The 14,306-nt window shown below is 38.9% G+C and overlaps 1 protein-coding gene across 6 annotated transcripts in view; it reads left to right on the top strand.

Annotated features, from left to right (window-relative positions):
- The window catches only part of FBN1 (fibrillin 1), a 144,836-nt gene that overhangs the window by 43,056 nt on the left and 87,474 nt on the right, over window positions 1-14,306 (top strand). For all 6 annotated transcript variants that reach the window (XM_069025321.1, XM_069025322.1, XM_069025323.1 and 3 more), the window contains 2 exons: window positions 8,595-8,792; window positions 12,054-12,179. In XM_069025321.1, the coding sequence (XP_068881422.1) occupies window positions 8,595-8,792; window positions 12,054-12,179 (324 nt within the window). The remainder of the gene's footprint in view (window positions 1-8,594; window positions 8,793-12,053; window positions 12,180-14,306) is intronic.

Genomic DNA, 14,306 nt, shown 5'->3' with positions numbered 1-14,306 from the left:
AATGATCCAGATTCTGGTCATGATTACACTGGTGTACACACAGAGTGATGCCACAGTTTCATTGAGGAAGGAATCTGATCCTGTAACACAGAGGGTTGCATGGTATTTCAATTAAGTAGTTGATGTGTTTCACCATAGAGTTAGAGGTGAGGTATTAGTGTCTGAAGCAATTTTTGTACATTATTGACTTACATTTTTAACACTTCCTGTGATTTTTTGGTGGGCTATTGTGCAACCACGAAATGAAATAATTGTTAAAATATTTCTCTAAAAATCAAATACTCTGTGTTGTCACTGTTTTTCAGATATTTTTCATGTCTTTTTAGCTGGCTGTATAAAATATAAAACTCTATGTTACAGCCTTGCTCAAGAAGAACAGTATTAGTTATTCCAAAGTCTTTAGGCTAGTAAAAAAAAAAAAAAATCTTTATTTACATCATATCAAGTCTGTCATTGCTAAAATCATATCACAAAAATACATGTATATGAGAACACAAAAACCTGAGTGGTTGAAGAAATTTGGCCAGGGAGCTGCCTGCTATATGGAGAAGAGTCTTTACAGGGATACAATCTGTTTGCCCCTTCCTTTCATTCAGTGGAAATTTTCCACTGTTACAATTTCTCAGGAGTGCTGGTCTTTTTGGATTATGGAAAAGAGGGAGCTTGCTTCAGACAAGCTTGATGATTCCTGTTGTAAAGGAGTAAGATACTGATTGTTCTAATTACCTTGTAAAATAGCTGCCAGGACTTCAGAAGTTCAGAGTTCTGATAGGACCACAAAAGCTATTTGTGTAGGTATCATTAACATACCATTACAACACCCAAACCATCATTACTACATTTACTGCCTTCCCACACTGAAAGCAATTCGACTTCTCCCCATTTCTGCTGTATGTTTACTCCTGCTGTGTTTCACTGAGCTTGAGCACTGGAAGTTGGTTCCCTCTCTCCCTCTCATCTCCTGTTTTTATTTATAACCCATTTTCAGTTCTGGACTGAGTTTCATTCCAGTGCTCTGCAATTGCATTCTGTTTCATGGCTCTGCAGAGGAGCATTTATATTTTAGAAAAGAAAAAGTTACTTCTAGTGTATTGTACCACTCCATCTCCTTTGTAAATGTGAGAGGTATCTCTTTAAATTGTACGCATTGCGTTGTCTGAAAGCATTTTCTCTCTCTCTGGATGTCACTCTATGTAATATTCTGTAAGGCATTAGGATCTATTTTTCTTACACAGTTTGCACTACTTTTGGATAGCTGAAGTTACTTTAGTTAGTGTATTTTGGAGCCAAAGAGAAAAAAAATACCCAGAGCTCGTCTACTAGGTTTGTCTTTACCTTGCTAGTTAATAGTTAATACTTTGTGGTATGTAAAGAGAGTTTCTATAACGTGGCACTCCTAAGAACACTTTTTAAAAAATAGTAATAAACTTCAGCCAACTTGTTCTTTTTAAGTGAAACTTGCACAGTTCTGTAGTAGAATTCATTCTCCTTAATAATCATCTGGTCTTGACAATAAATATGTCACCAAAGCTAGTTATTTTTTAGCAAAAAGGGAGATGAAAATTAAGTCAGAATTTTATTTAATTGTTGCTAGCCTGTGAAAGAAATTGGAAAAATTAAAATCTACAAAGACAGGGTCCTTTGCAGCTTTTACAGCAAAGTAGGGTAGGCTAGAGTGTGTCAGGTAACTGACTATTCAGAAATGAGAAGTTATTCTACATTTAGCTGCATTGCTTACTGTTTTCTTCATCATGGAATAGAATAAAATGTGGTAACAATTTTCTGTATTTGGATTGCTGCCGCACATAATTGGGAACAACAGAGCTAAGGCTTTGATTTTGGTGAAATGCTTAGTCTGCGTGTTGGATTAAAATGTGTGCAACAAATCACTCCAATTCTGTAATAATAATTTCTGAACACTATTTTTTTTATTTTATTACTGTAATGTTATTACTTTTCAGTTACAGACTTTGAGAACTGGGTCAGTTGCATGAACAAAATTGGCATGAAAATAGTTGTATATTTGTTCTGGAAAATAGATTGCCAACATATGTTATAAAATAGCCTGAATTGTTCTGTGCATCAAATGTAAGTGATAATGTTAGTCTCATATTATTAGTAAGCTATTAATTCAAAGTCCTGTTCTTTAACCAGTATCCTAGGAAGACTAGGTAATATTTGCTAGTTAGACGTGTTAAACAGATCATCTGTGCAGAAATGGATTTGTGAAGCAGCTTACGGAATGGAAAATAAATTTAGGCTGAAGTGTGCCAGCAAGTCAATATATGAGAACAATTTGCAACAAGCAAAGGTGAGGAAGACATGAAGAAATAGGGTCATCAGAGTCATGAATTAAAGGGTAATATTCTTGGGGCTGGAATTTATATGAGGCAGTAACTAACTTTTTGGCTGCATAATACAGCATACAGAGTTATGGTACCAGTGTTAGATACTGCTTCCATGGATGTTCTTTACTCTTGTGAAAATAACAAGAAGCAACTTGGTGGTTGTCCGCAGCACAGCTGTAGTATTTTGAGACATTTCTGCTGCCAGGTTTATATCCCTGCCAGAAACAGTGCCTGAGTGGTTGCACTCCGAGTCCCTAGTTCCAGTGACATCTTAGCACTAGCCAGTGTTAAATCTCAGCTGTTTGAGCTCAGTGCTGCACTGTGTGCTGAAGCAGCTGGGAAATGGTCTTGCTTATATGTGAAACCATCTCTGGCACTGGAAGGGAGCAGACAGAAGTGGCATGGTGATAATTTCTTCACATACCACATCCAAACCTACCAAACCTCATTGGTGAGAAGTGTCAGACATCATAGGAAATAAGTTTTTAAATATTTACAGAGTTTTGTTTTCTTTTCTTCTGAACACCCTCTGATATCTTTGCCATGTACTTTCCAATGATGACACATTGGGATCTGACTGGGGTGAGTAATGGTGTCTGGCTGGGGGGAGGAGAGGACAGGGAGTGCTTAACAGTGAGTAATTATTTAAGGAAATGGCCTGTATGGAAAGAAAAGTGTGTTGTGATTGGATGCATTTATCAACTGGCCTTTCAGTGTCACCTGTGGACAGAGCATTATTGTGTCTGAGTTTTTAAATAGTTGGAAGTCAGTCTATTGAGCTAACTTGGGAATGTGTTGGGGTCTGGTCTTGATTCGGGCTGTGAATTGAGATGTGAGACGTGTCCGCCATTAGAAATGATGGAAGTAAATGATAGTTATCCCATGGTCATCCCTGAGCATGGTCATTCACTTTTCTGACCAGCAGTTAAAAGTCATAAGGTCTTGTATGCGAAATATCATTTCATGATCAATATCATTTCATGATCAATATCATTTCAAGTCTACAAGCAACTGACAGGGCCATTTTGCAAGTGAAGATGGAGTTATAAGCTCACTGCTCTTCCCTATTTCCTTTGTACGGTGACACACAGAGGTTTGCATTAATTTTATATGAGGTGTATGTATGTAGAGCCTTCTGTTGGTTCTCTCTGTCCTTATCAGGAGATTTTAGTATGTCTGAAAATACCTAGAATCACTTTGATTTTGAAATTAAGCCTGAAGTGCTAAACCTCTGTGTTCTGTAACTCCCTATATGCTATGGTGATGCTCTCTGCTACAGTCAGCTTGGTCATACTGTTCTCTTCTGTCACTGCCAAGACTCTCTGCAGTTCTTTGAATTTTACTGCAAAAATTCTCATTTCAGACACAGCACATCCTGCCTTCTGAAATGAGGCACATTGTGGTTTTCTCCATCACCTCCAAATGTATTGCTGCATTCTCTGAAGAGAGTGGAATGACTGAAGTACAGTGAAACGTACAGTGATGGATGCTGGGTTTTTCTATTGACAGTATAGTTGTTTGTATACTCTTTGGCCGTGTGAGATCAGGCTCCAAAGGAGCATCCCTTTCCTGACGTGTGGCTGAGCAGTGGCACAGGCTGCCAAGTGCAGTGGGTCACACCTGGGCAGCGCTGAGCAGCTGTGCAGAGATGAGAGGATGTTTCTGCCCTGTGCAGTCTCTCTTCCAATGTCCCTCTTTTATCCCCAGCTGGTGTATAAACCCAAGCAACTCTCCGAACAGCAGAAACAAAAGTGCTGCTAGGCAGGAAAATAGTTGGACTAATGATCAGCATTAAGGCACTTCACTTGCCTTAGAGCCCTTTCTGACCTTTCTTTCATTATTTGTATGATAATGGAATATTCCTTGCTTTCCCTTTCCCCCTGTACTCAAGAAAGGGGAAGTTGCTGGTTTGTGTTGCCAAGGGGGGTTTCAGTTGCACAGCGGTCTTGGCTGGATTTGGGGGTTCATGCCAGATTTCCCCCTGTGAGGTGCTAACAGCTGGGAGGGACTGGGTTTGCTGCTCAGACAGTGCTGCAGCCTGAGGTACAGTGTGAGCTGTGCATGCTGTGTGCAGAGAGCTGGAAAAACACCGCTCATTTTATCATTATCCATTTTTCTGTGGCAAGAGATGGCATTTTCCTGCTTCCTGTAATGAGGTCTTGATCATGATCAGATAAATGGTGGCTTGCTGCAGTCTCATCCTTTGCACCCACTTAGTTTTTATTCATTTTAAGAGAGGTGAAGGAGTCTGTCAACCTCCCTTAACAGGTGGTTATCCGTTTGCAAAACCAGGCTGTTAATTTGAAACATCAAGACCTCCTTACAGGAGATTTATAGTGAATCCTAGAGGGAAGAGGGACCAAATTTCATCCAGCATCCTTGCACTAGCATAATTGTGTAATCCAGGTTCCATTCATTCACAATGTTTTTAAACTTTATTTTTACATTAAAAACTATATTGTGCTTGAAACCAAGCAGAAGTTATTGTGAACAGGGGGCTTAAGACGTGTGTCTGGTGTCAGAAGTCTTGCACTATCCTGGTGCTTTTAGTCTCTTCGGTGCTGTCCAGAATTACTTGAAATAATTGTTATTTATTGCTGTGCTTGGTTTTGATCACAGCCTGACGGGACTACATATTTCACCAGCCTCTCTGCTGCTTTTAGGGATATGAAGGATCTTTTGAGAAGATAACTAAAATTATTTGATGGTTCTGACTGAAACAGGAATGAGCTCTTGATCAAAATGCAACTTGATTCTTTCCTGTGGAATTAATAAGCTGCATTGTTGCATGGTGTAAACCGCTGCCATTCTATTGCCCTCTTGCTCTTTCTGACAGTATATGAACTTAGTGTGCTTTTACCATTTCTACCATCTTCTGAGTTGTCTGAAGCTCCTTGTGGTGTTATTCCTTATCAAAATAACTAAGAAGTGTGTAAAGAAGCAGATAAAGTTGTTAGGTAATGGTGGCTACTGCCTTACTGAAGGCTGCTTGCGTGTGCTGAAATTTTCATTAGAAGTGACTTGAAAGATTTGAATTACCAGTTGCACATTTTTTAAAAATAATTTTTCTAAAATAATTTCAAGCTTCAACATTCTTCAGTTAAATTGAAGTTATCCCTAAGAAAAGAAAAAAACAACCCATACAAATTGCATAATAGGTTTTCCGGCTATATTTTCCCTATTTCTCTCTTTCCAGCTCCTGACTGATCACTGGTACCTTGTGTTTGAGCTTTCCTTATGGAAGTACTTTGAGTAATCACAAATGACATGAATGTGTAAGGAACCTTTGTTGCTACAAAACAAGGATTGGGGTTTTAAGCTCATATCCTCTTTTCATTTTGCCAAAGTGTTAGTAGAATCACTTTTTTCTCTTAGGCCTTCATCTTGTTATAAATAAAAAAATCTTAAATGCACTATTTCAAACACTTCAATTTTAAAGCTCTTTTTATTTGGCCTCTGTATAAAAAAATGGACTGATGTGTGGATTTCTCTGTGGCCTTAGGCTGGTGTGTACATTCAAATAATCTTTTTCATATGCATTTTCTGACTTTAGAATTTTCCATTAAGAACAGAAAAGAAAATCTTGTGAAAATGTGGAAGACTGTATTTGAGAAAGTAGAAGGAAAGCCGTATTTAGAAGAAAACTGAGTATTAAGAATAAAATTTATCAAGGCAAAATATTAGGTGAAAATACTCTGTAATTCTCCATACTAAAGTGTTATGGACTTGAATAATAACAAATAGGAGCCAGACTTGCTTGGTTTTGAGTGCATATTTAACCCACATCTTGTTACTGAGACCTTGTGGAAAGATTTGCATGATTATGAAGTTAATTTCATTGGGTTCACCATATTTCTAAGGCATATTAGCCACTGCTAAGTCATTTATAGCTTGAAAGCAAACAATTGTAAATGCTGATCCATTCATATCCTACCATAAAACACAAGATGGGTTATTCACCACTGTCTGCCGCGTGCCCTCACTGCGACGGAGAACAGAATGAGTCCTTTTTAACCCATCTATATATAAACAGCAGAGGGACACTCTACAATGAGGGGCTTCATTCTGGGGAGGTACTCGGAAGATTTCCTGCTGCCAACACAAGACTATGGCATTTCTAAAGAAATTGTTGTCTCTTGTTTTAGTATTTGGGGTTACGACATTGGGAGTTTTGCATAGAGTAAAGCACAAAGTCTTATTTTGATCAAAGATGAAAAATCGATCTGGGAAATAATTTTTTTTAATTGATAGGTATAATGGATCATGACTTATTTATTTTAATTTCTGTGTTGAAGGAATAAGATGAAGCTGGTAATATTTGGGTTTGTACTGCATGCTTCCAAAGCTGCATTTCTACAATGAGAAAGAAGGCAATGTAGGTTTTAACAAAAGCAAAACAAGCCTGTTGAACTGAGAAAATTGTAGCAGTTACAAGAAAGCTCTAAAATAGCGAAAAACTTGATAGAAGCTGTAGTGTAGAAAATTAATATGGGAAATGGAGGGACAGAATAAGAAATACAAAGCCAAAGAAAGTTAAGATGATGATAAGGAATTAGGTAATCAAGGGCAAGAAAGATGTTATCAGAGATTACAACTAGTTTCATGATGAGGCTGATGGAATTGCTAGAGAAGGGTGGGAGAAGTGTTCAGTAAATGTAGCTGAACTGTTTGGAGGAGATAGGACAGGGATTTTATACTTGAAATCTGATAGCCTTTCAGGCAGAAATTAAATAGCAGGAATTGGATTTACGTATTTTTATACAGCTCGTCCAGCTAACCACAGAGCCTGAAAACAGCTTTTGGGTTCTCACATGTTAATTCTCCACAGATCTGGAAATACAAGACAAATTTCCAGAGGCTGAAAGAAAACTGTTGATGATCCAGTATTTTAAAAGGAAAAGAGATTATCTGAGTGATTATAGGTGTGTTAAACAGGCAAAAGATAGAATGGCAATTATCAGAGTGATACAGGGTTAATGAAGAGTAAATGGTATTTAGTGTCATTTAGTACAAGTTCATCAGAGAAAGGTCCTTTGATGTAACTCAATATCCTTTCTGATATCATCATGTTAATTGAGGAAGATAACAGTAGCAATATAGCATTATTGTTTGCCTTACAGAATTTCTGTAAGCCATTTTATTATTATATCAGAATGGCTTGATTAATTATCAGAATTACAGCATGTGGACACAGACAGCATCTCTGGGTTGGCATGAAGATTAATTAAATGATCGGCTTCAGGGTGCATCTGGTGTGGGGAGATAGAGCAGATGGGAAAGACGTCCATTCTTGCTTCTGCCCTATTTCACACTTCTTAACAATGATGTAGTGAAAACATATTATTGTTAACAAAGATCAGATGTGGCGTGAAAATTGGAGGAATTTATAATGTCAGGACTCTAAGGCAGTGTGGATTGCTTAGTGACCTTGGCTGAGGTATCTGGTAACTTCTTCAGTACAAACAAACAACAGGTTCATAATTTGCTGGCTGTGCTTACAGGATGCTGGACTCTGTCCTGGTGCACCATAACAAAAAAGCATTTTAGAGTTGCTTGTGAAGAATTAACTGGAGTGTGCACCCTGGATGTACAGGAGACAGCAGGAGCTGGCAGTACCACTGTTTGGCTTTTGCCCTTGGAGGATGGAACAAAATGAAGCCTACTAGTGTTTCATTAACATCTCAGTTTGATTCTGTCTGTTGGCTAAGTGGTCTGTCCTACCATAAACAAACCAAAGCAGATGTGTTCCACATGCCCTCCATGCAGCTGTAGGCTGTACCCACATATCTGGTACAGCATATGCCTGAAGAGCAGTGAAAACTGTCCTCCAAAAACTTCCTGCAGACTCTATTTGCTTCCCTTGAGCCTCATTTGAGAACAACAATATTGTGGAAATAAACATATCCTAACTCTTTTATCAGTATTCTTTTAAATAATAGGCTGCATATTTAAAAGAAACTGATGAAAAGACCCTGGAAAGAATATTACGAGTCATTAAATGAAGCAGCAAAGGGCACCTTCAGATGTAATATTCCTGGTAAAATAGTCGCAGTTTATATTTTCAGTGGATTTGAATTAAAGAGAGAGAAAAAGTGTTCTCTGTAGACCACTTCTGACATAAATTGTTGGGTTGGTGGGCAATTTGTGTGAAAAAGAATTGCCTTAATGTGCTGTTGTTTTGCTTTATTGTGAGGTTTGTTGTGTATTTTTATTGTGATCTGATCAGGTTTCCTGTTTTTGGTGCAGATTACAGGACGGGCCCTTGCTTCACTTTGGTAACCAACCAGATGTGCCAGGGCCAGCTCAGTGGAATTGTCTGCACAAAAACCCTGTGCTGTGCAACTGTTGGGAGAGCGTGGGGCCATCCCTGTGAAATGTGTCCTGCCCAGCCGCATCCCTGCCGCCGAGGCTTCATTCCAAACATTCGAACGGGAGCCTGTCAAGGTAAGTTAGCAGCAAAGCTTCCCCAAAAGCTGCTGAAATTGTTACTGGATTAATCTTAATTGAGTTACACTGCTGTGAATAACCTGTCCTAAGCCATTCTCAGCTATATGTGTGAAGAATGGAAAAACACTGTCAGATGCATTACTTCATGATTCAGTGAGTGCCTGATGTTCAAGTGAGTACATTAGTAACTCAGGTCATGTGGGAGCAGCCAGCATCTTAATGAATTTTTCACTGCCAGCAGCCCTTTCCCTTGGTTCTGTAATGGTGTTTTTGAGTATACCACTCGATCATTCTGTGGAGGAATTTGTTTTGTTTCAGAGAGCACTCCAAACATGCAAAAATCAATCTGTGGCAGTACTGCCCCATTCATCTGGTGTGGGGTTTTTCAGCTAAAAGTTGTTTAATTTGGATTCATCTTGGATGTCTTATCTCTTGAGCTATACTGCTTTGACCTGGAGAAAAGTGCCTGTCGTGCCATTTGTAATGCCCTATTATATATTTTATACAAGTTTGGAAATGCATTTGCATTTGTTTCAAATCATAAAATCCACCCAGATGTTGCTTACTTCTTTCAGAGCATGCCTTACCATAGAAAGTCCTTACACTGCTTTTGGCTTTTAGTCTAATACTTCCAGCTGTATAAATTCTTTTATTGTCTGGATGTCTGGCAGGAAACAGGAGAAAGTTAACAGGGGCAACTATGTATTAAACTGATGTGGATTATACTTTCCCAGTGCCATATCTTTGGGGCCAGTTTATTTCAATCTGTCTAACATTTTCTAATAATTTACAATATTTTTGAAAATAGGGAAGATAAAGATTATAAATCAGTGAGTGATTTTATATAATCATGAAATTCCTATGAAGGGACTTCAAGGCATTCCATTATATAAAAAATGTAGATACCCTCTGTCACGGGCCAAGTCGTGGTTGGTGCCTGCAGACAGACATGATGAACTTCAAGATGGACATGGTTGTGTGCATTGCATGATGTGCCCATATTTTGACCTCAGTGATTTTGTTCCCCCTCATTCTGTAAAGGTCAAGACTAAATTGTGCAGAAATCTGTGAACTGAGGTTCTGGACACTTTTGAAAGCCTATGTACATAAATATGTGGCCCACACCCCTGAACTTATGCCACACCTAGTTATATCCCTCTTGTTTGTGTCAGGGGAAAGCTGCAGTGAGCTCTCTAATGGGTTTGTGCAGTTTGGAATAAGGATACTTCTGCTTACTGCACATTTCTTTGCAAACAGCTACATTGATGCTGATCTCTGTGTGGTGCCAGAACAGTTTTGGCCCTGTACATTTGACTTGTATTTTCCAGCTTTCCCTTCATAAGTATTGTGTTTGTAATTTCAACAGATCTTTTATGGAATCACATATTAGCTTTATTTTTCATGCAATTGTACTAAATTCTTTTGAAATCAGATAACATCCATTCAGACTGAAGACATTTCAGGGATTTCACATCCCTATTCAATCTAAATAAAGGAGAACAGGTTAAATAAAATCCAGGTTCTCTGAGGAGAAAAAGGAATCATTATTATTGTGTGGAGAAGTCAGAAAAAATAAAGCAGAAGTGAGGGCAAGGTTATTTTCAAAAGTAAATAGATTATCACTGCCCAGAGTTTGACTTTGGCTGAAAGTTGAATTAATATCACAGCCTAGATTTTTAAAGATACAAAGAAGAAAAAATGAACCAAAAGGTGGAATTTTGAAACAGACATCATGACTCAGAAGCCTGACTTTTGTTTTTTTTAGTTTTTGAGGTTTTTTAAAGTCAGTACAGTGCCACGAAGTCTGGCTGATTACTGTTACTAAAGCACAGCCCATTGCTGTAGCTCAAGTCCCAGCAGCAGTGTGGTTGAGTCAAGGCTGCTGAGGCTGTGCTGGTTCTTTGACCTCCCAGCCCAGTGGTTCCCTCAGGGATAGCTCTGCTCTGCTGCTGCACCCCAGACCTGGATTGGTTCACCCCGGGATCTTTGCATAATGCTTTGCTGTGTGCTGCAGATATGCCCCATGGCATTCCTGAAACTTCCTCCTTGTGGCTCCCAGGAAAATTGCCTCTTGGCCTTTTGTACAGACATAATACTTCACTTTTCAGGCTTCAAGACACACAGCTGTCTCTCTGGGATTAAAAAGGGAGGTTTGGAGGCATCATCTCCTTCAGCTTGTGTCCGTGCATTGAAACCTTTGTCAGTGTGAAGCCCAAGAACTCAAGCAGCCATGTTTTATCGGCAGCTGGTGGTTCTCCTGAGGAGATGGGGGAAGCACAAGCATTTGGTTCAGAGAGTGGGGTGCTCTGTGCTCCTGAAGGAGCTCCTGAGCAGTAGAGACAGGGCAGCCCCTGGGGACTGTGAGCCAGACTTCCTGAGTGTCCTATTGCAATGGCACTCCTCCACCTCCTTTAGCCTCTTTTCTGTAGCTGTTATTAAGCCGTAGCAACACTTCTGCAGCTAAGTGACGACACACGTTGTTGCACTAAAATAATTGTGAGGCCAGAAACTGGGGCCTCTTGAAAATGTTTGTCTTGAGCTTACTACCTAGCCTGTGATATCATCTCTGTTGTTTCGTTTTCCTCAGTGAAAAAAAAATGAAAAGCAAAGAAAGAAAAATAAAAGGGAAAAACCTCTCCACATTTATGTATCTCTAAGCAGGTCATTAATAATTCCTCCTGAGACATTAATTATGGCTGTGAAACTTTCAGAGTCAAATCTGAACCACAGTCTAATGTCATCGGTGCTGATCTTGCTGGAGTGTCAAGTTAATTTCCATCAGTAATGACTCTGCATTGCTGTGCCTCTCCATGAGGCCCCCTCCATGCACACTGCAACTGCTCCTCTGTGCTGGTGGCCTAAGCTCTGCATGGAGTTGCCAAGATTTTCGAGGGGGCAAGTGATTTTGGGTGACCAGCTTTAGACACTTCAAAGAAACTTGAGTTCTGGCAGGCTGTGTTCTCTGCACACCATTCCCCAGATGTTTTGGAAAAACAAAGCAATAGCAGTTAGATATTTAATGTCTGTAATAATAATAACCATGTGATTTCTTGCAGAAAATATTTAGAGTACTGTACTTAATCATACTTTGCATAGAGTAATTACAAAATCAGTGTCTGTCTTCCCAAGCAAGTATCATAATATTATGATGGGTGAAGAATGGATTTAAGCATATTTAATTTCTGTGTAGACAAATTATTATGGCTGTTCTTGAGAAATGAAATAAAAGTGGGTGTTTTTTTCTTTTTTATGTCATAGATGTGGATGAATGCCAAGCCATCCCTGGGATCTGTCAAGGGGGAAATTGTATTAATACTGTTGGATCTTTTGAGTGCAAATGCCCAGCTGGACACAAGTTTAATGAAGTAACACAAAAATGTGACGGTAAGAACTTCTAGAACTTTCTTCTGAAAGTAGAAGCAGGGGAGTCTTCTTTTGGGAGACCAACTTTGTTTAACAGTTTGTAACAAACTTTCTGTCTCTTTTGCCTTGAATATGCAAATAATATTATTCACAACAAATACAATAGGGGTGCTTTCTCCCAAACCAGAGAATGTTAAAAATTAACTTAATTTGAGCAGACAACTTTCATAAGTGATTAGTGATTTTGGAATGCCAACTTTCAGTACCATAAAAGTATTTGTGAGAGAAAGGTGTGCATTCATCATCCTTTCTTTCATCAAGTGCCCTTTAAGAAGCACTCAAAATATTTTAGTCATTTTAGAAGAATTACGACTTACTCTTTCAAAAGAAAAATCCCTATTTTAGGCAAAACTTTATAATTTATTTGCAGGTTAGGGAGAGCAGTTTCAGAAGAGCTTGTACACAGCATGGTTTACATATTGTCTGCCAGTGATTTTGGCAGAATGCAGCATACATTTAGGATAGAACAACAATGCAAGTGTTTCCTTCTGTGGATGAAGTACCAAGAATGTGGTGAATAGGAGAGACTGAACATGTGCCTTGTTTAAGCATTAGTACATGAAAAGCTGAGAGTTGTAGGCTGCATCTCATAAACATTTTGATGATATTTTTCAATTGCTGAATCATCTTAAAAAAAAGCCCTACCAACAACCAAAGAACAAAAAACCCCAAACAACCACCACCCTCAGAGCCTGCACTTGCTAACAGTTAAGGAACTGGACTCAAGAACCTCGTGTAGGTTATTGTGTTCCCAAATTCTGCCACAGATTTCCTGCCCCATTTGTGAAATGTCTTTGCAGTGATCAGCTGGATGCAAAGATCAGATGAATTTTTCCTTCTTCAATTTCATACCTATTGATTTTTGAACCTCTGCAGACAGGGAGTTACTTTCAGTACATCTTCATATTGTATGTACCAAGCAATTTTAGTTAAAGCTCAGCAGGTATTAATTCAAATAGTGAAAAGTACTGCCTTTATACCAGTGGCATAAAATAAGATAGAGGCTCAACATTTAAGAGCATGATCATGCAACAACAGCATATCCATTCTGTTCTTTCTAAATTATCTTTTGAATTTTATAAGACAATATAAGACAAGCTGTTTGTTTTACAGGAATTAACTGTAATTAATTCTGATACATAATAAATAACGTCTGACTGTTTGTTTGGTTTAGCTTCCAATTTAGTGAGCAGGACTTCTGGCAGTTGTAATATGTCCTTGGGCACTGATTTGGTTCAACTGGGAGCTACCTGCTGAATTACCAGCACTGTTTTTTCAAGGGGTCTCCATTAAAGTTAGATCATAATAGCAATCATCAAGTACAGGGAGACAATCAACAAGATGGGAAATGAGGTGTGTTGGCCAAGGTTCTCTTTATTAGCAGACCTGGTGGAAATCTGTATTTTAAGTGCTACATTATTTCACTGCTTGATATAACCATTTCTTTTCCGTTGGCACTAATGCTGAGGTAAATTCTTCTTTTTGTGGTGACTGGGGGAGTAATTTTTCCTGGAGTGACATTTAAGTCTGCGAGTGCATCAAGTATACTTACCTTTGTAAAACTCGCATGCTTAGCAATGACAATGTTGCTTATATGGATGTCAACACTAATATAAATAGTGAAATACTGTTTGGGTTAGGCTCAACCCTAAAATAAAGAGTGATGATTTTGCTTTTAAAAAGGTCGGACTCTATATAAACAGTGGCAACACTGACTTTAAGATAAACATTGGTGAATTTGAGTCAGAAAATGCTTGAATCTGATCCATTTACGATTGCATTTTTCTCTGTTAATTAAGGGCTTTATTCAGACCAAAATTCAATTTCCACATTTTTTGTCACTGAGACTTGTGGGACTCCTGTGGTGTATAATCTTGGAGCAGAAGCCAGAAGTCTCTTAGCAGTGCTCCCAGGGCACTCGGACTTGAGGCTTTGGCAACATCCTCGAAGTAGCACTGAACAAAAAGTCACACCCCTCTCACACACCCAAGTGAGGAATGTGACCCACATCGGGACAACTAGCAAGATGCTGGGGAAGAATGTGTGCACAGGGGACCCAGGGCCCTGCTCCACTCAGGATGGCTGAGT

This window comes from Aphelocoma coerulescens, chromosome 10, assembly GCF_041296385.1.
Source record: "Aphelocoma coerulescens isolate FSJ_1873_10779 chromosome 10, UR_Acoe_1.0, whole genome shotgun sequence".
Classification (NCBI taxonomy): domain Eukaryota; kingdom Metazoa; phylum Chordata; class Aves; order Passeriformes; family Corvidae; genus Aphelocoma; species Aphelocoma coerulescens.
Note: the sequence above shows the minus strand (reverse complement) of the source record. Positions and strands in the feature narration are given on the sequence as shown.